General features: G+C 36.8%; 1 protein-coding gene across 5 annotated transcripts in view; it reads right to left on the minus strand.

Annotated features, from left to right (window-relative positions):
* PPP2R5E (protein phosphatase 2 regulatory subunit B'epsilon) overlaps positions 1–26,875 on the minus strand; it is an 81,707-nt gene that overhangs the window by 52,021 nt on the left and 2,811 nt on the right. For 2 of the 5 annotated variants that reach the window (XM_074869012.1, XM_074869009.1), the window contains exon 2: positions 26,066–26,229. In XM_074869012.1, the coding sequence (XP_074725113.1) occupies positions 26,066–26,222 (157 nt within the window). In that variant the 5' untranslated portion in view covers positions 26,223–26,229. Of the gene's footprint in view, positions 1–6,227; positions 6,370–26,065; positions 26,230–26,875 lie in introns of those variants that run through there. The other 3 variants (XM_074869010.1, XM_074869014.1, XM_074869013.1) reach the window with 3 other exon arrangements.

Below are 26,875 nucleotides of genomic sequence, written 5' to 3' on the forward strand. Positions count from 1 at the left end.
GGTACAAACAGGAAAAACAGATGATGAGACAGACAGACTAGTTAGGCAGCTTTTACTAGGAAAACAGTGGGAAAAGTAAATAACTAAATGATCTAAATTCATTCTAAATTACTTTACAGTCATTGTAATACTTTATTCCACTAGAAAGGCAAATTTAAATGCCGAGTATTTAAAACCCATTACTTCAGAAACACAGAACGCAAATGAGAAAATTACCATTTTATTAAGAGAACTTGACTCATTTTTACTAATGAAGACCATGATCATTTAATACTAATATAATGAATCCCTTCTAGAAATTCTGAGGTTACACAGACAAACACAGCATGCATTTCTGATAACATGAATGCAACTATCAGTTGTCCTGAACATCATCTGTAAAAACTAAAAGCAGAGCTTTTCAACAGATTAGCAATTCTGGATTCAGTTAAATACTGGCAGGATTAATACTATTTCCTAGGACGAAAGAAAGATCCTGTTCCACCCCATAAAGGCGGCACAGGCTGCCAAGAGTAAAGGGAAGGGCCTTCAGCTGTGGATCATTAAGAAATTGCCATTTAAAAAAAATGGGATGTTTTGGAGAACACAGCATCTAGTAAAATGGTGGAGTACTTTTTCCATGTAGACCCAAGAGAACTTGAAATGATTTATTCTGCAAATGAGAAACTGAATGCTTCTATGATGGTTTGTTTTGCTGAGAAAGGAACTTCTTTGCACTTGAAGGCAAAAAGGATGTGATTCTGCTAAAAAGAATGAACACGTACAGCAGACTTCAAAATCCTTGCCCTGCAAACCACCACCACCATTTGCCCCACACATCCCTACCTCCCGTTCTCACACTAGCATTGTTTGGTTTGGTTGATGTTATTTTTGTTTTTAAAGAAACAGTTCCGTATGACTATGTACAACTTTGGTCCAGACTGAGGACTCAAGTAATACAGCAAGAACTGAAGTTAATTATATTCTAGAAAAGGCATGCACATCTATTTGGGTTCAAATGTATGGTGCCTCAAAACCAATGAGGAATCCTTGCTTCCCATGACAGCGCTGTGAGGGACATTCAGGGCCCGGAGGGAGTAAGGAGTGAAGAGGGAGAGCAAGCCCCTATAGGACAAGTAGAGCCCATCACAGGAGCACCAGGCAACCTGGGCCCTAGAAACCAGCTCAGAAGCATCTCCCTCACTCTTTCTCCAACTCCCAAGACTCATGCTTATTGATTCAAAATGTTGGAGAAATGTAGGGGAGTTTCCAGCTGTGGGCACAGCTGTGATGGGACAGGACATGGTTATTCCTAGTTACACACATTCTCCATGGGATGTTCAGGCATAGCCAGTTTGCACAGACCAAGGCCTGATGGTTGTTGATCACTTTAAAAGAGGCTCAAGAGGCTCCAGTTGCCGAGGGAGATGCGGCAGGCAGGTGAGTCAGCCTCAGAGCTACAATATCTGTGACAAACCTAGAGACTCAAGCGATCTCTGGTGGTACTGAGCTCCAATCAGTCCAAATGCCCTGGGTTGGGCTCAGCTGCTAGAGGACACCACTGACTTTCCATGGCATGCCTCCACCGAGCATGCTTCCCCCCTGGCTTGGACTAGCAGGTCCCTACTGCCCACGGGGCTTTTCTGCCATGTCAGAGTCATCTCCCACACTCAACCAGGCCTACCAGAGATGGAGAAGCTGTCCCGAGTTGTTTGTCCTCACTCAGATAAGGTGCAAAGAACAGCCCAGTTTGTCCTCTCTCACTGCACACAGCCTTACCTGGACACACAGGTTTCCTTGGCCTAATGGGAGGATACAGTAAGACAGAGGAAATGAAAAAAAGGCTGCTTGTGCAATGAAGACAAAAATGGCAGGTTCTTCTGCTTTGGGCACTACGAGATAATCCTTCCTTGAGGCATCGGCACCACCTTAGGGCAGTCATGGTGCAAGTATTTACCCCCAGCCCTCCCTTCAAGAGCTCAGATCACCTGAAAAAAATTGAGTTACTCCAAAATTTAACCAGCTTGTAGACAGATGCAAATTTATGCATCAGTATTTTCAAAGTACTAAAGTACTGTCTTAAAAGACAAACAAAATTGTATTATTGTACAATAATATACTTCACCTGTTCACAAATAAAATTTTATTATCATTTCTCCACATCCTCACTAGCTCCAAGTAACAGCATGCTAAGTAATCCTTGAATTTTCTTCTTCTTTTTCCAGTGTTAAAAAGTGCTCAGTTAAAAAAGTTGAGGGAAAAGTGGTTTAGATATTAGAGCAAGCTCAGATACCGCAAACGGTTTGCCTGCAGTAGCACTTCTCTCTCACTTGCAGAATAAATTAGCTGAAGCAGAGCTCTCTCTGTACTCTCTGTATGCAATCCAGTTCCAGTATCAGGCAGCTCTAATTCCCCTCCGCTGCACCGCACCTGACACAGCCCAGCTCCTCTTCTACAACAGGTCTGGCCAGTTCCTCTCTGCTTCCTGATTCATGACTGAGCAACAACTTCCCTTGGTTCTCCCCCTTTCCTGATCATCCTACCTTTTCTTGTCACTACTTAGCAAGCTGCCATTAACCCTTTACTTCTGGGTAGGTCTAAGATAACCATCATAAATAATTTTATGTTTCTGGGCTTCCTGCACCCTGAAAAAAAAGAAGACGAGAGAAAAGAGGAAAAAAGAGAAAAGAGGAAAAAAGAGAAAAGAGGAAAAAAGAGAAAAGAGGAAAAAAGAGAAAAGAGGAAAAAAGAGAAAAGAGGAAAAAAGAGAAAAGAGGAAAAAAGAGAAAAGAGGAAAAAAGAGAAAAGAGGAAAAAAGAGAAAAGAGGAAAAAAGAGAAAAGAGGAAAAAAGAGAAAAGAGGAAAAAAGAGAAAAGAGGAAAAAAGAGAAAAGAGGAAAAAAGAGAAAAGAGGAAAAAAGAGAAAAGAGGAAAAAAGAGAAAAGAGGAAAAAAGAGAAAAGAGGAAAAAAGAGAAAAGAGGAAAAAAGAGAAAAGAGGAAAAAAGAGAAAAGAGGAAAAAAGAGAAAAGAGGAAAAAAGAGAAAAGAGGAAAAAAGAGAAAAGAGGAAAAAAGAGAAAAGAGGAAAAAAGAGAAAAGAGGAAAAAAGAGAAAAGAGGAAAAAAGAGAAAAGAGGAAAAAAGAGAAAAGAGGAAAAAAGAGAAAAGAGGAAAAAAGAGAAAAGAGGAAAAAAGAGAAAAGAGGAAAAAAGAGAAAAGAGGAAAAAAGAGAAAAGAGGAAAAAAGAGAAAAGAGGAAAAAAGAGAAAAGAGGAAAAAAGAGAAAAGAGGAAAAAAGAGAAAAGAGGAAAAAAGAGAAAAGAGGAAAAAAGAGAAAAGAGGAAAAAAGAGAAAAGAGGAAAAAAGAGAAAAGAGGAAAAAAGAGAAAAGAGGAAAAAAGAGAAAAGAGGAAAAAAGAGAAAAGAGGAAAAAAGAGAAAAGAGGAAAAAAGAGAAAAGAGGAAAAAAGAGAAAAGAGGAAAAAAGAGAAAAGAGGAAAAAAGAGAAAAGAGGAAAAAAGAGAAAAGAGGAAAAAAGAGAAAAGAGGAAAAAAGAGAAAAGAGGAAAAAAGAGAAAAGAGGAAAAAAGAGAAAAGAGGAAAAAAGAGAAAAGAGGAAAAAAGAGAAAAGAGGAAAAAAGAGAAAAGAGGAAAAAAGAGAAAAGAGGAAAAAAGAGAAAAGAGGAAAAAAGAGAAAAGAGGAAAAAAGAGAAAAGAGGAAAAAAGAGAAAAGAGGAAAAAAGAGAAAAGAGGAAAAAAGAGAAAAGAGGAAAAAAGAGAAAAGAGGAAAAAAGAGAAAAGAGGAAAAAAGAGAAAAGAGGAAAAAAGAGAAAAGAGGAAAAAAGAGAAAAGAGGAAAAAAGAGAAAAGAGGAAAAAAGAGAAAAGAGGAAAACACATAATTAAAAAAACAAAAAAGGAAGCTTTTTTCCTTAATATAAGTAATGAACTCATTGAATTCTGTAGAAGAATTTTAGAATTTTAGAACTATTTGAAAATGTTTAGGTAAAAAACCCACCAAAAACTGATGACCAGAAGAGACGTATGTATTTTAATAATTGAAACTCCTGATGTTTTCAGAATGTCCAAGGGGTAGAATACGCTGGCTAACAGGAAGCGTACAAAATTCCCACTGGACTGATATTTTGAAATTAAGCATCTATGCCTAATAAGTAATGCCTGTGTCCTTTCTTAAACCAAAGAGAAACACAGTATATTTTTCCTATAGAAATACTTAAGAACACATGACAGGTACAAAAGCTCCTGGATTTATAACTTTCACATAAAAACTTGGAAAACTGAAATTCTAACTTGTTTTTAAAAGCCAATTTTACCTTTATTCTGCATCTAATTCTCTACCTCCAACTGGAGGAGAACCAACTCAGGCCCTGGCATGTTCAATGACAACTTCAAAACTTGTCTTAACTTCAATAAAGAGATGTGCAAAAAATAAAATAGACTGCAAACTCTCTTTTGAATTAAAATACAAATATAGTCCCTCTTAACATCCTTCGACACAGAGATCAGCCCTTGCCTTGTTAATGTAACCTACCACCTAACACACTATCCAGAGTAACGCAGACAACACACACCTCCCTTAACATGCCCACCTTTCAAATAGTGGACCTGATTCGGCAATCCTTAATCAGGCAAAGTGCTAAAACAATCAAATTGGACTTGTTTCTGAATAAGACAAAACCAGTTTTAATTCTGAAATGCAGGAAAAACTGTTACAACGTGGAGACTTTATCAGATCTTAGGGCTCTCAAGGCTAGGAGAATTCTGAATATAGGATCAGGTTACAAGTTGAACTAATTTCCACTCACTGTCTCATAAAGCTCATCATACATCTGTAAATACAAGCCAAATAAAAGTATCATTTAAAAAAATAAAGATCAGCTCTCCTCTTCGTCTACTGCTTACAGCATATGTAGACAGAATATTTTTAAATGATACCTGTCAATGAAAGTTTACAACTTCTTAAGAAGGCTGCCTCAAGTTACAAACCAAACCAAAAAGCATCCTATACAAAACTCAGAACCTGAAACATAAACAATTAGAAAAAGCAAAAGAACAGAAAACAACAAAATAACAGCAAAAAACCACCAACACCTTATCCTTTGATTATGCATGAAAACGTTACAATCAGTAGTCACTCAAAATAGTACCTCAGGAAAGCCATCCTTTAAGTACGTAAGAAACTGTAATAAAAAAAAATAAAAGTTTTTTAATTTTTTCAGACCTCTACTACTTGAAAAATCTTACCTTCATTACATCCACAAGATAAATACTGCTTCTTTCCATCAAGGTAGGACTCTAAAGAACATCCATTCCTCCTTTTAACCTGAGTGCTTACTGAAGGTATGTTTAAAAGTCCAACACTAGCCTACAGTCTAATTCACTTGTCTAACGAGTGAATTATATTCATAACTGGCTGGTGATTAACACTAAACAACCCAACACTCACACAAACAGCACAGCAAATCATTCTTTTCAAACTGCCAATCGTTGAGGTCAAAACATTCACGCTTTTAAGGCAAATTACAATCAACTTCCTCCCCACCCATTCTATTATTTGTTATTCATGCATTGACAAGAGCATGGAAACCACAAAAAATCATGGGTATCTTGGAAGAACCTACACTACCCTAAAGATGAGACACCATTTAAAAACCAAGAAAGGGAAAGGGCTTCTTGAGTTTTAAAATCAAAAAAACACCAACCAAACAAAACCCAACTAAACTCATTTTTCCCCTTCATTTGTTTTAGACACTTCCTTTTATCCTCTCATCATTTTATTCATTACAGTGCCCCCTGAATACAACCACCTTCAGTATGGAGCCAAGCAATTGCTTTCTACTCCGAAATTTAAATGCAAAGTTATCCAAAGATAGCAACACTTGGAATCACAAGCAATTCACAAGGTTCAGTGCTAGCCTCTGAGAAAATGTGAGATTTAGAATTTAAAATTGTAGTTGTTAAAAAAACCAAAACTGGTTTTCTATTTTATTTGCATTCAGATTCATGCTATAGCCCCTCTATCTTTCTACTCTATGTTAAGGTCCAGGAAACTGTTTATAAATCAAGTATTTTCTGACAGAATGTTAGCAACCTCCTTGAAATACTACTCTTGACAGCAGCAACAGCATACAAAAGACGACAGTACTAAAGGCTTGTAAGTTTTTCTCAGTGGAAACTTCAAGTAATACTGCTGACACATGTTTCTGAACCCGAGAGCGCTCTCGGTTTCTGCTTACCAACCCTGGATCTTTAAAGCAGCCGTGACGTAGGAGCGACAGCCATGGTCCGGCACGGAAGGCAGCTCCCCGGCTGTTTACTGTCTCCAACTTCACTCCAGTTTTCATGGGTAAACACACGCTGGCCAGTCCTTTCATTATCTGCATAATCCCAGCCTCTTTGATTACTGGACTGTAATACCAGTGCCCGAGTGAGCTTTCATTCCTGAATTATGGCCGCACACAACACGGCCGGGGGAGTGCCAAACAAGATGATTAAGCAGCAGAATATGACAAGGCATGAATTATATTATTAATATTCCTATCATTAGCCACAGAAACAAGGGTTTTGTGCAGCCAATGGGAACTATGCATAAAGAAGGCTCCTCCACTTTGACATTGCTTTCAAAATAAGAGCAACTATTTATTTTGAGTAATTTTATTCTTCTGTTGCTTTGACACTTAACTGTGTTTTAACAGTTTACAAATTACTTCCTTTTTCAAACCCTACCTTGAAACAACATTGCAGGAAACTCTTCTTTTAAAAAGGCAGGCTCAAATTACAATCCTTTATTTTCAGAGAATGAGAGCATAATCATTTTTCAAGATACACTGAACAGCTTTCATTTCAGCAGTTCACTACCTGTATTTAAGTATATATCAAGTCTCCACAAATTTTGGATTCATCAACATAATTGTGTTTCATTTCCCCAAATTCACTTTTAAAAATAATCCAAAAGCGAGTTTTAAGGGGTTTGTATAGAACAGCCATGAAACCTCGGGGGGGGTGGGGGGTGGGGGTGTTGTTGGGGTTTTTTTTAAATCACATCATCAGCATCCCTGAGGTTTCACTCATTTCTGTAAGGGCAGCCTTCTCTTCCACCATCAATGATCTGCTTGACTATTTTTAAGACATATATTTGGAAATGGGAAGGCAAATGCCTAAGAAGGGCAAAAGTTAGTGTAAGGACAAGTAACACATCACAATAAATTACTGCATGTTACACCACAAAATTAGTGGAATAAACATAGCAGAAGTCCACACAGATGAACTTTTTGGTGCTGTAAAAATATTACTTCACAGTACTGGGAGAAGTTGTTCCATATTTCCTAAGATTTTAACCCAAAGAAGGGAATACCAAGCGAACATTCAAGGCTTTTGCCACTGAACTGTTTTCAGCTGATAATGAAGATACAAATGCATGTGGTACTGGTGTTCTTCTCAGCAGTAAAGAAAGTGAGGAGAAAGGGCATGGAAAGATAGTTGTGCTCAGGGCAGGCAGAAGGAAGTGAAAAAATAGAAGAGCTTAAGCAGGATCACAGTTTCAAACTATTTTAAATCTACAGCCCTACTTTAACCTGGCGAGGCTTCCTAAAATGTGCTAATGAGAAGAAATTGATCTGATGAAGCAACTAAATAAATTATGAATTTCAGTAAATACTAATTATGAATTTCAGTAAATACTACACAACACACCACTCTTATGAAGAAAAATTAATTTTGCGTAATGTAAAAATGAATTCTAATAATGAACTCAAAAACATAATAATTTATTTGAAAGTTTTATTACTTTAAAAAAAAAAATCTTACTGAGAAGGAAGGGACTTCACACTCGGGATTAGCCAATGATGAGACAGGGCTCCAGCCTGGATCATACCTGAATTTCACAGCCTGCATTGTTACTTTTAATCAAGACTATTGAAATATATTTGTGACAATCCGTCATTTTTCAAAAGAAAGACAAAAGGAATTCTATCAAATTTGTTTCTATTAAAATAAGATTAGAGCGATCTTTCAGTTACTTAGCTGTAATAAAAGCAGCAAATCTTAAAGAGTTTGTATAATGTCATATTTAATTTTTGTCTCTTGTTTTTCTCAAACCAAACAAGAATAACATTTTTAAAGACTGACATTTTTATGCTGTATTACTCACGAGTTATTAATTTAAAAGAACACTGAGAAATAAAAAGATTCAGATTAAAAGGCATTCATTAATTTTCCATGCCCAAGTTGAAACATCCTGATTTTTCTGAATGTTTACTTAGCATTGTGTAGTATTCAGGACTAGTTCCCACCAAGTTCACTTGCACTTTGAGTCATCATCCACTCTGTAAATCATGACCCAGTGTCTCAGGCTGAGCAGCAAAAGGAGCAAGCAGTTTTGAACAACTAACAACCCAAGATCTACAGAGCAGAGGAAACAACAAGGTCTAATTTCTCCATGGAAAAATCTAACTTGTCTAACCCATGAATGCCTCATTTTTCTTCTCAAATCCCTTACTGACTTTTCCACAGACTTTCAAAGCTTCTGAAATGGGTAAAGCTGGGTGCCTTACAGCTGCAGATTTAGGAAACTGAAAGCTGGAAAGGGCTACCAGAGCAGATAGCCTAACCTAAATGAAACAGTCCCTAAGATTTCCTAATGAAGCAATCCTCCATGAATTAAGTCCAGTAACTTGTGTTCAAATAAAATACAACTCTTCTGAAAGTCATGACTCTTGATTTGGAAGCACACAGACAGAGAATCTAACATCACTTTAAGTGTTCCTGCCAGCTCATATTTTTCCTTATTATTAAAAACGCATGCTTAATTTCTGGCTTTAGCTAACAGCATTAGCTCTTCTTGTATTTGACCAGTATTTTCTCCCTGTAAGACTGACCATATCTACTCTCAAACTTTGTGATAAACTATTCACACAGATTTTTTTTTTTCCAAATTGTATTGCATAAGGCATTTTCTTTGGGTCTTCGATCATTTAATGGGTCACATCTCTCTCATTCTCCTACAGCTTCAAGTGCGCCAAGTCCCAAACCCCATGATGCATCCTAGTATTGATCTTACCAGTGCCCCAGAGAGAAGTAACACTGATGCCTCTGTCACACCTAAGAGGAAACAAATCATCCTCATTTGCTCTGTGATGATGACACACGCACACTCTAGTTAATGATAGATGCTAAATGCCTGATCATTCTTAATTATGATAACCCTATCTAGCTGTTACACACAAAATAATCTTCCGCCGTCTCAGAACTCTGCCAAACTTGGGTTGGTATTCATGAACAAAGCAAAAAGCTGATCCAGGGCACAAAAACCACCCCTGACAAACAGCAAGGGACTACTAGAGAAGTTCTAAAGCAACACTTCACATGGGCAAAAGTACACTTTCAGAAAGAAATTTTTAGAAATTCTACAAGAAAAACTGAAGATTTATGAAACTGTACAGAAATTTTAGTCACATTACTGTATAGTAACAAATTAGTAAGCAAATGACATAATATTTATGAAAACTGAAAACCCCTTTCTATCAGAAGCAGAACTAGTAGCCGAGATCAACACAGACTCTGTGAAAAAACTCTTGCTATTTCTTTGCCTCACTTTAAAAGAGAACAATATTTTTACTTTCAGATAATTTTGCAGAAATCTCCTAGGTTTTAGTTAAATTTGCCTACAATAAAATAATCACTTCTGGAATAACTGGGCCATGGAAAACCACATTTTCCATTTAGATTTAATCAAAGAGATTCTTGTTCATTTGAATATTATTTTGTGGCTCAATGTGAAATATGGGTGGGACATGCTGAAAAGATAATTTCTTTCCCTAGTTTCTACAGCACCTGCTAGAAGCTTTAGGCACACAAAATTAAACCTATTCCAAAGGTACAAAACACTAATCACCTCTTTGACTTTTTTCCAGGTTAAGTATCAAATGTGTTCTACTGGAAATGCTTATACCCACACGTGTGCAAATACCAGCTTCTAAAGCATAAATATCTCCACTGATGTTAACTATTTAATGACCCAGCACAGAGATCCTGTAATCAGCTCTCCCCATGGAACAGGTCATAAAGGGAACCACACTTAGAAATGAATTAGAAGTTCATACTCCCTGCTTAAATTAACTACTCTCGTCCTGAGCAATGGCTTCCTTAGGCCTTTTCTCTATGTTTAGTCATGCAGCACAACAGCTTCACACAACTACTTTATCTCCCCTCTCCACCTGCCAAAAGGAAAAACAAAAAGTGCTGGGGTAGCTCATGTTATGCATCCCACACCATGTCTCACAGGGCTGAAATGGTATGGCTAAAGAGCGTTTACACTCTGGCTTGGCAACAAGGCGAGAAGCCAGGGCAGCTCCCAGGACTATCCAACCTGCAGAGGAGGCCAGTGCAGGGATGAGGAAAGCAGAGATGAAGGAAGCTTCCCCTCTTGGGCCGTACACAGAGCTCTGCATGCACCCAGCAGAAATTCAGGGCCAGTCCCACCACCTTGCTTCTGGCCTCCTTATGGTGCTCTTCAAGGCTGCAGCGCAAAATAAACCCTTTAGGTATATCTTCACAGTGTTACAGCTTAGAAAAACATTAATAGAAGTGGATACACTGAGCTTTCTGAAAACTTCAGAAGACAACACTCCACAGCTTTCGGCTTAACTTACATAATCAGAAACAGTATTACTCCCTTTGAAAATGAAAGCCAAAATGTTGCATAAACTGACATAATTTACCAAAAAAATTGTAAGACAGGTGGGAAGTGAAAGAGGGGCTTAGGGTTGTATTTTGCTCCCCTCACATCAACATTAGCAAAATGTTTGTAGCTGACCTCTGCTTTTTTTTTTATTCAACACAAACAGCAAATTACTTCCAGGCAATAAGTACATTTTTAAACCAAAACTCTGTCACATTTTTCCCAGCAATTTTTCCAGTCATTAAATGGTTTTTAGGCAAACCTACTAAACAGCTGCTTAATATTTTCAAGTAGTTTGGTCCAGGTAGCATCTGCCAACCTCTTAGCTACATTTAGTATCCTCCCACAGTTGAAGCCTAACAGACTTCTCTATTGAGACTTAAATCAGCAGCCTCTTTGTCTCCATGCAACTGCTCTTTTACTGAAAATGGTATGGCAGCACAGAAAGCACAATATGAATTTAAGCAATGAAGCTGGTAGAAAACTTCTCGTTGTCTAAAAGGAAAAAATGCAAATTCCCACTTAGTTCCTTACTGGAAAAAATAAAATGCAGCCCCTCCCTCCCTACAGCCACATGGATGCTATCGCAATGGCATATGCAGGTGCAAAATCTGTATTTCAGCATTCAGAATCACTTGCTGCCCTGTTAGCAGGTTCCCATCCCTTCCAGGGAATGGATTAGATGGAATCAGTTTTAAGGGCAAGTAGCAGACAAGGACATGCTGCTTTACATGGTGTCTTTTTTTTCTATAAAGGAAATCTCTACCCAAGCAAATGAGCTCCCCTCCAATTTACATCTCCCTGTGGGATTCTCAGAAGTTTTACAGCTATAGAATGCTGAAATTCCGCAACTTTTTCCTTCTGTTTAGTGTTATAAGAATGTGGGGTTTGCAGTGTTATGCATGTTCCTAACCATTTGCAAGAACAACAAACATCAGGACTGATGAGCCAGATTTACTTAACATTGCTGATCTTCTAAAAGAGGAAAACAGGAATATTTGTTTAACACCAACTACTTAAAAAAACCCAAGTGCTGGTGGTAGTGGAACCCAGGCCTGCTATGTAGTGTGGCTTCATTAACGAAAAACTGTGCTGTGCAAGTTTGCCATTTAACATGATCATTATTCTCACCCCCAAACCCAAAGACCTTTTAAGATCAGATTATTTGTCACTAGGCGAAATGAGAAATCCATTGTCCTCTGACAAATGATACCTAATGCCTTAGTATTAGACAAACACAGAAACCTGACCTTTGACAACTTGCCTTATTTAACGATCTTCAATTGCTGTCAGTTACTAAAACATACAAAAGCAACATCAACACGTGGGAAAAAAAATTCAGCAGTATTTGCATCTAACACTTCAATACTCACCTAATAAAATACTCTACCTGAAATTTACACACAAAAATAGTGGTTTTAAATAAAGCTTATTTTGAGGTAATTAAAAACAATCTTCTGAAATTTTGATAGTTGATTGTCTTCCCTATTCTCCTACTTGAAAAATGCACAGTTTATCAAGTCCATCAAAATAGACACCCCCCAACAGCACCAATAATATTGTTAATGCATTATATTTTGCCTATTAATACATGTAGGCTAGAGACAATTTTTTTTCAAGTTTTTCTCCCCATTATTCTAATGAAGCAATCACAACAGAAGCTCTTTGTGCAATCCTTAACAAAACCAGCATACCAAATTGTCCAAAACACTACTAACCAACACCAGGACGCACTCATTCTTTCAAGAACAGAGTTCTAAACACACGTGTGCATGCACACGCACCCTCCTCCTTGAACCCACAGCTAAATTTGATTCAGGTTAATGCATCCACTCAATCTCAAGTGGTCAGTGCTAAAATACAGGCATTCTGGCTTCCACCTTAGTCATGCACACAAAAGTAAACATTTTTAAGTTCGACTTCACACAATAACCATAAAGAATCAAAAGAAAATAAATCAATTCCTTTCCCTTAACACTGTAGGAGATGTTTAAGAATAAACAGGTGGCAAATTCCATCTTTAATTCTATCATATTTCCAGATACGAAATACTGTAAAACTTCTTTGTTACTTATTTGTTCATTCCATAGGAATGACAATATGAGTAGTATCTGATTTCATAGTCATTTTTTCTATCTGTTATTTGCCAAAATCTATCAATAGTGACTTCAGAAATATATTTAATCTTCCCAATCTTTATACCCTTAGATTCTATCTCTCACACTATATTCTTCCCTATTCCAAAGATACAGTTCAGTAGGAGATAAAGTGGATTAAAGACATATTGAGGATTATAGATTATGCAGTTAGAACAAACACAGGCAAGTATTTCAAATAGCTGACCCTACAGAAAGGAATCACATTCTGTTCTCAAGATGATAGACAAAAATAGAAAGCACATTCCACTAGGAAAATATTTACTTAATAATTTATCATTTAAGAACTACTACTGTACAAATTAAAGTACAAAGACAGCATATTGAAATCAATGTGGAGGTATATACGCAACGATTATAACAGAGCTTCAATTTCAGCTGTGATTGGATTTACAAAGTTTACTCTATTCCAGCATGAATCACACTTCTGCTTTCCCCAAAAGTCCAATGTTTAAAACTGATTCCAGTTTTTTTGGATAGGAGAGGCTGAGAAACACAGTACTGCCGAAAAGTCTAGAAATAAAAGGATAAAAATCTCCAAGTATCCAACTAGAAAGAAATGCCAGTGAGATGTAAGAATCAATTTAGTCCAGACATTATTAACTTCCTTAATGATCTATATGATTAAAATAGCATATAGATAACATCTTCTGAGGATATTAAATAGGGAACATTAAGTAGCAGTAAAGTCAGGAATAATACAAAGGAACCCAAGCAAATTCCTTACATGGCCAGAAAAGAAAGTGAAATTCAGTTTGGAAAAAGACCAACTAATACATTTGGGAAAAATAATCCCAAATATAGATATTCAATATGGACAAGAAACCTGGGAAACAACAATGCAGAAAAACTGCATTAATCACAAATGGGGCATGAGCTCAAAAGAGGGGAAGGCACTGACTATCTAGCCACTGAACCTAGGAATGGGGGGGAAGTCTGAATTACTTCCCTTTCACCCATCTGCCTCCCCTCCCGAAAGGAAACACACACGGGTGGGCACTCTATTCAACCATCTTTGCTACAGCTCTGGACACATGGTAGGTCCTCTTGCTCAAGACATTTAAAACTACATGAGCAAAAACACTGTCAAGTACTGAAAGCTTTATCTGAAAAGACCAGCTGTAATGAAAAAACAGTCTGTGCTTTACTATTGTATATTACGTGTTGTTGTAGAGCTCTTCCGTTATATTTGAAATATCAGAGTTTTTTAAGCCAGCAGCGTAGTGCTTATCCAAAAACAAATAAACATGAAAATATGTTCACTTCCAAGCCATTTACTTTTTATTGACCATGAAGTTTTGGCACATTTCACAAGTGAAGTAACTTTGAAGACGCTGGCTCTCAAATGAATTTTTGCAGTAGTGCAATGCCTGTTCATGCTAGGATCAACTGTGCAAAACAAGGGGAGACCAATGATGCACTCATGTCAAAGGAGGTCACCTCAGGATCTCTTCTGAAAGGCATGCCAGTCCTCCTCTCTGCAAAATCCTTGCCTGAGAAAGTTTCTGCAACAGGATGACTGTTCCTTACCAAGCAGGAAATAAAAGAAACTTGCTTAGAGATACTTCAAAACCTGCTTCTAGCCACTTCTCTTTCTAGGTATCATGGCATCTTTCATTAGGAGAAAATCCTGAAAACGTTAAGAAAAATACTTTTACCTTGCTAATATAAAATAGAATCTCTCCAATTCCCTTCAACTCTCTCAGAAACGGCTCAGAAGCATATACAGAAATTCTAAGAATGATTTGAGTTTTGTGGGGCTTGTTTTTATTTTTGCAGAAGGGCTGCTTTGGGGTGAGGTTGTCCCCCTCAAGTGTGTTAGTTGGAAGAATCTGTCCCACCTGAGATTTAGAGATACTTGAACCAAACCTTCAACTTGGCCCTTCTTGCCCATGAAGCAAGGTGCTCCAAACGCTGTTTGTTGAACTTGACTGTGTGCATTATGGATGGGGTAGTTTAGGGACAACAGGACACTGAAAGAACAGGAAGAGGAACAGACTTGTCCTGGGAAATTCAACACATTTCTTCTGCCTTTGCAATTTCCTACTATTAGAGGGAGACAACATATTGAGATACTCTGACAAGATCACTGACTCTGTGGTTGTCTTTTTCTTAAAAGACTGCATCTTTTTGGTTATTTGGGGCATTTGTTTGTTCTTCCTGAAATTAAGGAAGAGTGAGAAATTTCACTCCGTCACCTGAAATTTCACAGTTAATGGAAGGATGGGGTAAACATAACCTCAAACATTTTGTTCCTTTCTCCTTCCTTGCTAAGACTCTTTTTGACTCACTGCAATGAAATGTCTAAAATTTTTCCAGGAGCCTTTTCACTGCCTAGCTTATGCCTAACCCACAACATAGATCCCATTTGCTCATTTCTCTAATATTAAGGGACTTGCTGCAGTTCTTTTTACTTGTGGCTAACCAGATTTAATCTGGCAGCTCAAATGATATTTTAAAGCAGTTTACAGCAATAGACACTTTTTTTTAAATTATGGCATCCAAAATATATGCTAACAACCACGCTGATACACTGTCTCTTCCTCGAAGTGCATCTAAAGTCCTGCATCCCAACCCTCCCCCACATACCTCACAGGCTGCACTTTGCCATCCAAGATACCCTGAGACAATTGCATTGCTTTTCCAAGAGACAAAGCCAGGTGCCAGAACTTTAGCCACAATCTCCATCACTTAAGACAGATAATTCTGAAGCTACTCTTCTCTGAAGGACTAATAACCACTTCTCTCCATCATTCTTTCTAGTCCTAAAAAGAGAAACTAGAGTGGCTTTTAATCTTGAGTAAATACCTGTTAAGGTCTAGGTTTTGCCAAAAGCAGATACAGATTTCTACTAAGATCCTCTATTAGAGGCAAATCACAGTGGTGGCTATTTTTTCCTCTCTCTCTTTGCCTTGCCTTTTCACCCTTTTTGCACTTTTTAAAGACGAGTAGAAATTTCAACCACTGCAGTTTCCTAGCATTGGTGGGGAAGGTTCCGTTTCTTCTAATAATAAGCAGGATGGGGGGAGGAGGAAAAAAAAAAAAACAAACACACAACTTAAAAAAAAAACCAAGAGAGTGCATGGAGGACAAAGGACAAGGAAAATTATTGCATGAATAACAGAAAGGGAAGACTGTCTTGCAGTAAGGTCTGATTACTGCAGAGGCAGGATGGAGCTGGCATGCTCTTCACAGGGTGGATCTCCATCGTGACAGGTCTAGTCTTGTCTCCAGAAGTGCAGACAAACAACCACTGTAATACACCAATTGAGCTTAAGAAGATGAACAGATTTTTTTTTTTTCTTTATAAACATAGCTGATTTTATTATATTGAGATTTTCAAAAACCTCTGCAATCCACCCCACCCGGAGTGCTTGTTTTTACATGTAAGAGTGAGTTTTATCACCCTCTTGTGGAAAAATAAGTGAATTGTATCTGTCAGATCATAGGAAGAAGTAAAAAGTGGGAGTAAGGAAGGCAGTGATAAAGAACAAGCAAAGAAGAAAGAAGTATGGGCTGGGTGGAATAAAGGAAAAGTGAAGGAGAACCAAGATGACTAGTAACACAGTATCACCTCAACTTCTTCAAAAAGCTATCCCAAAAATGTTATTTGAAAACACCAAAGATAACAAGCTGCCAAATATACTCTTCCTTGGTAACACTGACAATATTCAACAAGTAAGTTATGTTCTCCACAGAGATTCAAGTACTGTCTCAACTGTAATCACCATCTTTTGCACTTTTGTGGGGAAACATAGTCTCCATAAACAGTTTTGAACAGTTAACTTTCTGTGAAGTCAGAAAACACTTACTAAATACACTTTCTTATTTATAAAGAGACTGCATACAACATCTATGCCCCGCTGTAGGAATGTGAAAGTGGAGAATATGTGAGCTAAACTTAAAAACTAACAGAAGTTTATGCATTCACATTACATCCTACTGGGTAACATGAAAGAAAAATAATATTGAATTCCTCTAAAATCTGGAATCATCCTTTCCTCAGTTTTTGACTATCCCCAATATCAATTTGTAATATGAGAAATTTAACTTGCAGTAGTTTTCCAACGTAATCCATATGAAAATATATTCAAAACCTTGAAAGCAACAAATAAATTTACTGTCACCTGGATTTTAGAACTTGAAAATCCAAGTTTGGTACAAGCACACACAAAAAAGAAGCCAAGAAAGTCAGGAAAATGTTAAATTAAACTCATGACACTGCAAACAAGGCACAGAAATCCCAAACAAAAGGCCAGCTCAGATCAGGTAAATATCACAATCATGGTGAAAAAATAAAGAGATCTCACACAATGTATCCCTAAAACTTCCTGAAAATCTTCCAGGAATCCCACAGAAAACTACAGACCACATCCAACACAAACCACAGTTACTTCTTCTTAATGACACTAAACATTTTTTCTAGTGTTCCTCAAAAAGAGTTAGAAACCCCTTGAGAACAACAATTCTTATGGCAGATCTTCTTAGCCTTATGATAAAAGCATACCTAAAGAAATGCTTCCCTCCCATTACACCAACTACATTTACACCTAGTCACTATTCACAATGAAAAGCATAAAATTGATAACTATGCAACTTACATTTATTTCATTGTTTTAATCAAAATCTGACAGTACAGTAGTTCTCCAGACAACATATAATTTCAACTCAACCTTATTCTTCTGATTTTTCTGAATAAAAATAACTGTATCCAAGTACTTAACCATTATCTCCAACTGGGGGGTCAAATCTTAAAATTAATACTTTTAACAGTAGGTACACACAATTATCTACATTTATTCATCATCCCTGACATACCACTGATGATTTACTTTAGCTTCTGCAAAACACCCATCAAGTAAGGAAGGCTAAGCCTGCAACTGATGTTTTTCAGCAGATACATCTTTTTGACTTCATAAAATTCTTCAAAAAAACCCACCCCTAATTATGCACAAACCTTTATAATCAGAATAACTGCTTGCCTCCACTTCTCTTGTAACTTGGTCAGTTGTGAAGTCCAACATTAAGTTATTAAAACAAGCTCTTCAGGTCAGGGAACACAACAAGCTACTGTTACAGAAGAGCAAGCAGTACGTCCAATGATGTTCTGACTTTACAGCAATCTGCTGTTCTATTTCTTCTTTTATGAAGCTACCCAGAAAGGATCCCTTTCACTTTCTCACATTCTGCCCATTTAACCAGGTACACCAACTCTGTTATATTGTGTTTTTTCTCTGTTCCCAACTCTTGCAGATGGTAGGGGAAGGACCATGCACTTTACATGCAAGGAAAACCCCACAGGTAAGAACCTGTCATACAGATTGAAAAGGAAAAAAGTAGTAGTAAAAATTAATAAAAGGCATAAATGCAAAATAATGATCCTTTCTATAAAAATGTATTAATGAAAACATCATGTTAGTGTTTTAAAATAAAATTATATTACACTTTGTTTTCCAGCAATACAACTTGATATAACAGTTAATATCAGACATACTGTGACTGAAAAATAAACTTCCTACAGGAGATTGAAAAAAATACATTGCTATATTAAACAAATCTAAGAATTTATGCATTTTAAAAATTATACACACGTCACTACTGATTAGAAAAACCTACTGATGAAAAACCTTCTATTATTGTAAATCATTATTACTCCTGATCAAAACTGATTCCCCTGTAGTTTGACTTCAAGACTTTGCTCAAAACAGACAATTTTTCAATCCAGTGCAACAACTAAGGGCACAGAAGTATTTTACACCAGTTCTTTGAACAGCTGCCTTATCTTTTGAAAACGCTTGATAAAGATCCTCAGACTGTAGCTGTCGCAATTTTTTCTACATTTTTTTTTTAAGCAGAAAACCACACACACACAAGCTATCAACCCTATGTATAACTTCACCATTTCAGTTCTGCTGAATTAACTATTTGAGAGAACACAGGATCAAGCACATCACTAAAATTAGGATGAGGCAAAATGTTTTTAACTATCTGGTTTACATTGTGGCCCCACAGACGCTTGCCTCAGCACAGAAGCGAGGCAGTGCACTGTGGTGTATGCTTGGGAACTTCTCAAAGAAGCTTTGCCAAACAGAAAAAACCCTCATGTAACTGCACCTGCAACAAAGACTGACACTTCGAACCAGCGAGGTTTCAAACTAAGATAAGCCCTGACATATCCTTCTGAAAGATTCTAGTATTTTATAATTCATTTTCCTTAACTTTTTATGAAGTAATGTGTGCCCATTTCCTGATATTTGTGAATTAGACAGTTACCAAGATTACATGGTCCCACCACTAATCCAAAAATGCCCAACCCTACCAAAACTCACTGTGACTCCTCTTGTCTGTTACTTCTAAGGATTTTTGCCTGATTGAGCCAAAGAAACAGTAATAACTTGAATGAAAATACTGTAGGTGAAGGGAAGTTACCCTGAATCTAAAAATAGTTTTCTGTCCTCCTCCCACTCCCCAGAAAGCATAAATGAAAGTGCTCTTTTTTCAGGAGGCAGTAGCTTACAACTGATGAACAGGAAGGGACTGCTTACTTACTATAAAGCTTTACCAAGGAACAGAAGTAGTATCCCATTATAAGTACTGAATTTTAAAAACAGAACAGAAAATAAGCTCAAAAGCTAAACGTCATGTATGACATTAAATATATATATACACAGGTATGTATTATACACATTTAATATACACAAACACAGATTTTATAAATACGCGCATGATTCCAGAGATAGAAAATGTACCTTTCACTACTGTAAAGCTCCATATCGTAATCAATTATAAAGGCAACACTATACTTCAACAATCATATATACTATATAGAAATAATTGCATGGCTAAACCATAACTTACATTTGTCAAAGGTACTTTGGGAAAGGAATATAAAGGAGGTACTTATTACAGAAACAGGAGGTTCTATTACAGACCTATAGGGTTACACTTGGACACAGAAAGAAAATTGTAATATTATTAGAGAAATAAATAATACTGGGAAACATATTATAGAGACATACTGTACAGACTGAAAACAGAAGTTTCTGATGATGGTAAAGTCTAAACATTCCTACAGAAAATTTTCAAGATTTTAGACTAAATCTTGTGATGAGTACAGAAATACATTTTAAACAGTGAATACAAGTTACTCCACTTTAAAAATAAATACAAAAAAAAAGAAAAGGAAGAGGTGGGGATGACCATCACTTAACATTTCCAGCAGGCAGACTAAGAAATTCCAGAAGTAAAATAATTACAGTAAAGGCTTTGGGTTAAAATGAAAAAACAAAACAAAACAAAACCACACAACCAACAAACAAAATACCACCACCACAGCTACAGAAAAATTGTCAGACCTAAAGAGACTTAGAAATAAAGACAACTGAATGGAAACATTAGAAGATCAGGGCTAAGCTGACAGAATTTCTCACCAACTGCAGTCTCACTAAGACACTGTTAAGATAAGGGAGTATTCTTTTACTATGATCTTAACTTCAAGTCAGCATTTCTACACATGCCCATTCTCTACAAATGTAGCTCTATAAAACTAGATTCCAAATGTGGGAGACAGTAACAAGATGAGAAAAATTCAGAAAGACAAACTGTAACTAGTATATGGCCCTTTCTATACACCATCAAACAAATATATTTTAGAAACAGAAACACTTCAGATTATTTGAAATAATTATCCTACAACCACCAGATGCTGAAAAAATTAAAAATAAGGTTAAGTATATATTAAAAAAACACCTGCCAAGAGCACAAGAGAAAGTGAAGAAGTTAATTAAGTATGACAAGAACCTCTCACATCTTAAGAAAAAATAATGAATAGGCTAAATCCTTCTCCCTTTTGGGATTGTGGCCCTATTCCCAAATCTTACACAGAGATGGCCCATTATGTTCAGATTTATTTCAACCAGAATAGGCACAAAATTCCTAAAAGTACTTCTAGGATTGATGCTTGATTCACCACTGATTATGCACAGTACAAACCAAGTTCCAGCGTTTCTTCCACACAATGAATTAAGAGTCCTGGGACCCATTTCCAATTATGGAAATAAAGCAAAATTTTATTTTGAAAAGTCATAACCACTATGACCCTGAATTCCTGTTTATAAGTGAGGACAAAGTATTTAGCTTAGGTATATTATTAACAGTTCATTGGTATCTGTAGAGCCTTCCAAATTTCACAAATGGAGAGTAGCACAGAAAAGGCAAGCAGACAACTCCCATGGAAGTCAACAGAAAAATAGAAGCTATATCTTTCTTCTTCTACGACTCAAATCATAACTATTTCCCATATGTACAGTTCTGAAGGCAGTATCTGTAAGTCTGAAAAAGCCAGACTTTTTTTATGATAAAGGCAATTTTGAAAAAATCAAAAGTAATTGTATTTGAAAAAGAAGGTGCACATCTTGCAGTTCTCACTTTTGGAGTCTGTTGGAGTTGGTAGGATTTTTCACTATTTAGGAACTTCAGCATTTGACCTATAGATAGGATTCATAAGAAAAGCTTATAATAAAATCTCAACTATAGGGAAATATTATAATGATCAAAAGCAAACAGCAAGTGAAAAGAGATTTCCCCTTTTTGAGTACGCAATGCTCTTTTGTTGCCACTACAGCAATTCTTTAATGCCATGGAAACTATCTGATAAATGTATTAGAAGCTCAATAAATTTCATAATATTGAGGTAGAAAAGCAATTGGTATTGTTGACAGAGAACTTCTGTTCTGAGTGCCTATTTTAAGGAAGAAAAATTATCTAAAAATAAAAACCATACTTTGAGCTGTTTTCAACAAAAATTTACAAAAGTTTTACAAAATCTGAAAGTAAACTACACTAATTATATTAGATCATTGGATCATGGAAAATGTGGGAGAATTATAGGAAAAAATAGGCATGCCTTGAAATTACAAAAATGGGATACATTAATTTAAAATTTAACAGTCTTACTTTTGGATGGTTTGCTTTACCTAACTTATGTATTTTTAATGAGGGTGAGGGGGATGGGAAGAATAATGTGGATTACATGCAAGCTTTCTGTCCAGTACCTTTCCCAAGGTACTAAACACGTATTCATAAGGCATACCATCTTTTTAGTCACCTGTAGGTATGTCTTCATCCTCTGGACACTCCCCTACCATTACAGATACCGGCAGAAACACAAACGAACTCCCCCTTCCCCTTTTACAGGTAATACTAAAATTCCTTAGTTTTCACGTGTACAGTACTACAATATACTTTTTTCCAACCAGTTGCTCTCTAACACTGCGCTCCTACCGATCTACCTCTAGAGACTTCTAAGTAAAAAGAGTATCTATACAAAATGAAAGTAAAATAACCCTCCAATAAATAATACTCCTATCCAATGCACACACAATACTGTCTTCCTCTACAGAATGAGCATGATTTGAGGCATGCCACAAACTTGGTTAACAAACCTGGGCTGGGTTTGACTAAGGCACAGAGATGGAAGTACTCATTCCCAGAAAAGGGCCCTTCACCCCAACTGCTCTATCACAAACCTAGAGGACCAGCCAGCCTTAACAATAGCAATAGCCTCTTTAAAAGTAAAGCCAAAATCAAAAGCCGTAACGTACTGCAAGATACCCCAAGCAAGAGCACGCAAACATTTAAAAATGCATGTGAGATTGAAACATATGTAAGAGTACACACATTGAAAATTCAGGACAATTGTATCAACTCCTATCTGCACTTCTCATCCCATTCCTCTACACTTGAAACAAAGGAGAAAAGGCTGGTTTCAAAGTGTTATATTGGACATTAATCATATTAAAAAAGGTAACTCCAAATCAGATTTAGTTACAATGCAATAAATAAAAATATAATTAAAGTATCAGAAAAGTTTAGTGTAGGCTAACAGAGCAGCTTTTTGGCTTTTGGAAGCCTAAACTCAGCCCAACAGAGCCTCCTCAGAGGGCACATCTGATTTTTCTTAATACATTAAATGTTTGTTTACAAAAAATACAAACATACACACATCTGTTAATAAATAAATAAATACAACAGTAACAACTTCATTTCTCTATACTTTTTTTTCCTGGAATAAGCAATACTGAAAATTCCAATTCTTACTACATTTCCTAAATAGCAGGTTATCCATCAGTTGTACACAGCATCAAGACATACTGTCTCTTCTATTGTTCTTTCCTGAAACATTTTTATTACCAAATGAACAACAACAACGCTGACTTATCTACCTGTTTTTGCAATACAGGCATGTATGTTCACAGAAGGCAACAGACTGCATTAAAACACTACCAAAACAAGCCATTTCACTATATGTGCCTCTGCCCCTAGGGAAAGCAATGAGAGCAGATAAGATGTGACAGATGTGTAGTCACGTCACTTAATACACTACTGGAAGGTGCTCAAATCATTATGGTGACAGGCATAGTATAAAAACTTGCAAAGAATGGACTAAGCATTTATCTAGTTTTCTGCATACATGATTCTTGTAATCAAAGACACTGAGGTCCATAAAAGTGCTGTTTGAGAGAAGGCAGTCTGCAAATGTCAATATGCAATATATTTATTAAAAAAAAAGAAAAAAGGTATCATAGCATGTACGTTTTTGTCAGCAAAGCCCCTCCATCATGAGTATGAAATATGCCTAATGTTGCAATCAAGGTCCGTCCTCTAAAAGTTTCCTGTACTGAAATACTTCTGATGAGGTTTAATTAAACTTGAAATTTACCTAAAACAAGAAGTTTATTTAAACTTAGCAACTGTAGATCCCCAAACTGATTTCATTTTTCTGAGACTACAAAAAGTTATTTTGCTGAAATCTCTTCTCTGTTTTGGTTTGAAAGACAAACAATAAAGATAAAATTGAAAATCATATGGTTACTCACTTGAAGTAATAGGACTAGTCATTTGTTTGAAGATAAGTGTAAATCTAAGAGTTTAAAAAATTAGGACTTTCAGCCAATTGGCCAAGAAAGGTACGAAAAATGCAGGAGAAAATTGTTTCCTCACTTCTTTCAGGTTTAATAAGCCTGAATGCTACAAATATTAATGTAGGTCAAGAATATTTCCAAACAGTAGCGTGATTTTTAACTGCCAGTGTTGCTCCAGCAGGGACCAATACCACTGCTGTTCCACATAGATTGTTAGGCCCAAATCCTGCAAATTAATCTGCACAGGTAGATCCCTGTGCCTCTGGGAATCCGCATTAAGTCAACGAGGGAAAACTAACTCACAGGATCAGATTCTTAATTTGAAGCTGGACCACTGTAACTCATTATGACACTAATCATAAATGTCTCACCAACACTCTCTGCTCCCCATCTGTTTGTTTTATCTTATTATAGTTTTATATCTCAATCCATGGGACTAGCTACAGTAGTCAAATTAAGCACCTGCATATGCCTATGTTTCTGCAAGGCCAGGTCCTCAGACAAAGTAACATTTTTTTATGCTTCTGCACATCCCTAGTTTATTCCCCGAATGGGACTACACGATAGAATGAAATAATTGTAACATCAATTTCTTCATTTATACAAATCTCAATGTTTTTCAGTAATCTAGCCATTTAAACCAAAGGATAAACTCTATTCACCTTCTGAAGTGTAGCAACTAGTATTTTCAAAGGAAATGACCTGCATAACAAAAACAACCTCCAAAAGTATAAAACTGAACTGTAAAATTATTTCAAAGGAGCATTTGCTTTGTTATCATACTGTCACAAAACAACGAGAAAATTTCATAAAATACTACTCATTGCAGACTACAAAGTCAAATCCACTGGCACCAACAGACCCTAAAATTGAGAAATGCTGAAGGGGGGGAACTTTCTGGGACAGCACCACTCCAGGCCTCTCGCTCTTCTTCTCTCCTCTATGCTTTCAAGCCAGTCACCGTCAGGCACAATGCATGAGGCGAGATGGACCTTTCTTTCGACTCAGTACAGCCATTTGTGCATTTTCACAGGTATCCCACAGAAAGAAGCCCCAAATATTTTAATGACAACTCCACCAGAACTAATCCTAGAATCTGACTTTTAATTTAGTTAAAAGACACACGTTAAGGCGTGAGGTTTTTGGGGGGGTTGGTTTGGGGAGGTTTTTTTGAAACTCCTCTCTTCTTATGAAGAATTGGGGTTAAGACCAAAACCAAAGTGCAATTACACATTTATTACGAATTTCAGTACTCTTAACAAATTTGTCAAACAGGTAGAGAAACTAATACACTCACCCACAAAGCAAAAATGGGACAGACATAATATTAAACCTATTAATCTTGCTATTTTCCAGAATTATCAGCACCAACCATGCTTATTTTCAGTACTTATAGCAGAAAAGAATAACAATTAAAACAGTCCACAAAACTAAATAAATCGTTTGAGAATTCAGTGGAAAAGAAACACTTCTGAAAGGCAATTCCCCCTTCCTCACCAGACAGACATAATTCTGAGAGGTGCTTTTGGCCCCTGGATTTGTACTGAAATTCAGTGACAACTGGGATTTAGGGGAAGCATTCAAGATATTACAGAGATACTGGCATCCTTTCAAGAGTAGTATGCTGGATCATAATTTTCTTTCCCAAATTAGAGGTTAAATCTGCCAGCAGAAACTCAACCGGAGCTGGGATACACAGGCTCTCCAAACAGTAGTATCTTGCCCAAGACCTGATTGGCAGCATCTTTCCTCTCGAGAGGCTGCAGCTCATGGGACGTTTCAATTTCAATACCCAGCAGCAGCCAGGAGATGGGAGCTACCCATTCACAAATGGTATGAGAGGGGGTCCCAACTCCCCACTAATACCTTGCTGGAGGACATTCAAAATATGCCTGTGGGCTGCATTTGGCACCACTGTCACAGGCTACAGACCTACCCATCAAGGAAAGATACTAAAAACCAGTTTCCCTCTGCTCACAAGACAATTTACACTTACCAAAATTATGGTTCATTTACATCAACTGTTGAGGATTCACTAACTAAAATACTCACACATAGCCTGAGTGCCTTGACAATTCAAGTCATGCTACGGGTTAACATTAGCATTAAAAACTTTCAAAAGTATTGCAAACAATTACCACACCCTCAAGTCACAGATAAAATATTTTGCAGAGCTTAAATACATATATTTCTGGCATAAAACATTTCTCATTGCTGGCAAAATTTCCCTGCAATTTCTGGCAATAGAATACTTTGAGTTTAGAAGTTAGCTGTAGAGTAAAATTGTTTTATTTATTAAAAATCATTCTTGATCTTACCTTTTAGCAGAGGCAGGGGAGTTAACTCGATAGGCTTGCCCTGAGACCTAAACTGGGAGGAGCTTTGTGACCTCTTCTGTCTGGCTTTTCTGACGGACTTCCGAGAAAATCCGTCTACTTTATCCACTGATGGAGGAGTAGTTGGTGCTGAGGACATATCCCTACTGAAGGAAAACAAATGTTAGAAGTTGTAAAGATTAACCTAAATTTTCCAAAAATCTTTCTGCACCACTCTCCTGCTGACAACTCACCCAGATAGACTGTTAAGAGAGCTAACCCACCAACATACATATAAATTGTATGGAATAAACTTAATGTAACAGTGTAATAATTCTTTTCACTCACTTTATCTGTGTCTCCCATTTGCCAAAAATCCTACAACAGGAAAAATTCAAACCTAATGCTGACACCGTTACATCAATAGAACTTCATACACCTGTAGACTTTACACAGGATTGTAGCCTTAATTCTTTGGGACAAAGTAATTTCTACTCATTCTGCAAGGGACCATGCATGCTAAAGAACGGGTACACAAAAAGGTAGAAATGGTTTTTTGGCATTAAAGTCATCAATATGCATGAGACAAAAAAAAAAAATAGGACAGAAGAAAAATTCAGTTTATTTGCCACAGCTACTTACAAGATTTTTTAGAAATTTGAGAAAGTATAGCAAAAAGTACTGCTATGCTTCACAATTTCACTAACACTGACAAATTTTATATATTACTTCCTTATTCTCCATTTTAGAAATACCCATTTATTCTTCTGTGAGTACCTTTACACACAGTTATTCCACATTCTGCATTTCTGT

Source organism: Strix uralensis, chromosome 4 (assembly GCF_047716275.1).
Source record: "Strix uralensis isolate ZFMK-TIS-50842 chromosome 4, bStrUra1, whole genome shotgun sequence".
Classification (NCBI taxonomy): domain Eukaryota; kingdom Metazoa; phylum Chordata; class Aves; order Strigiformes; family Strigidae; genus Strix; species Strix uralensis.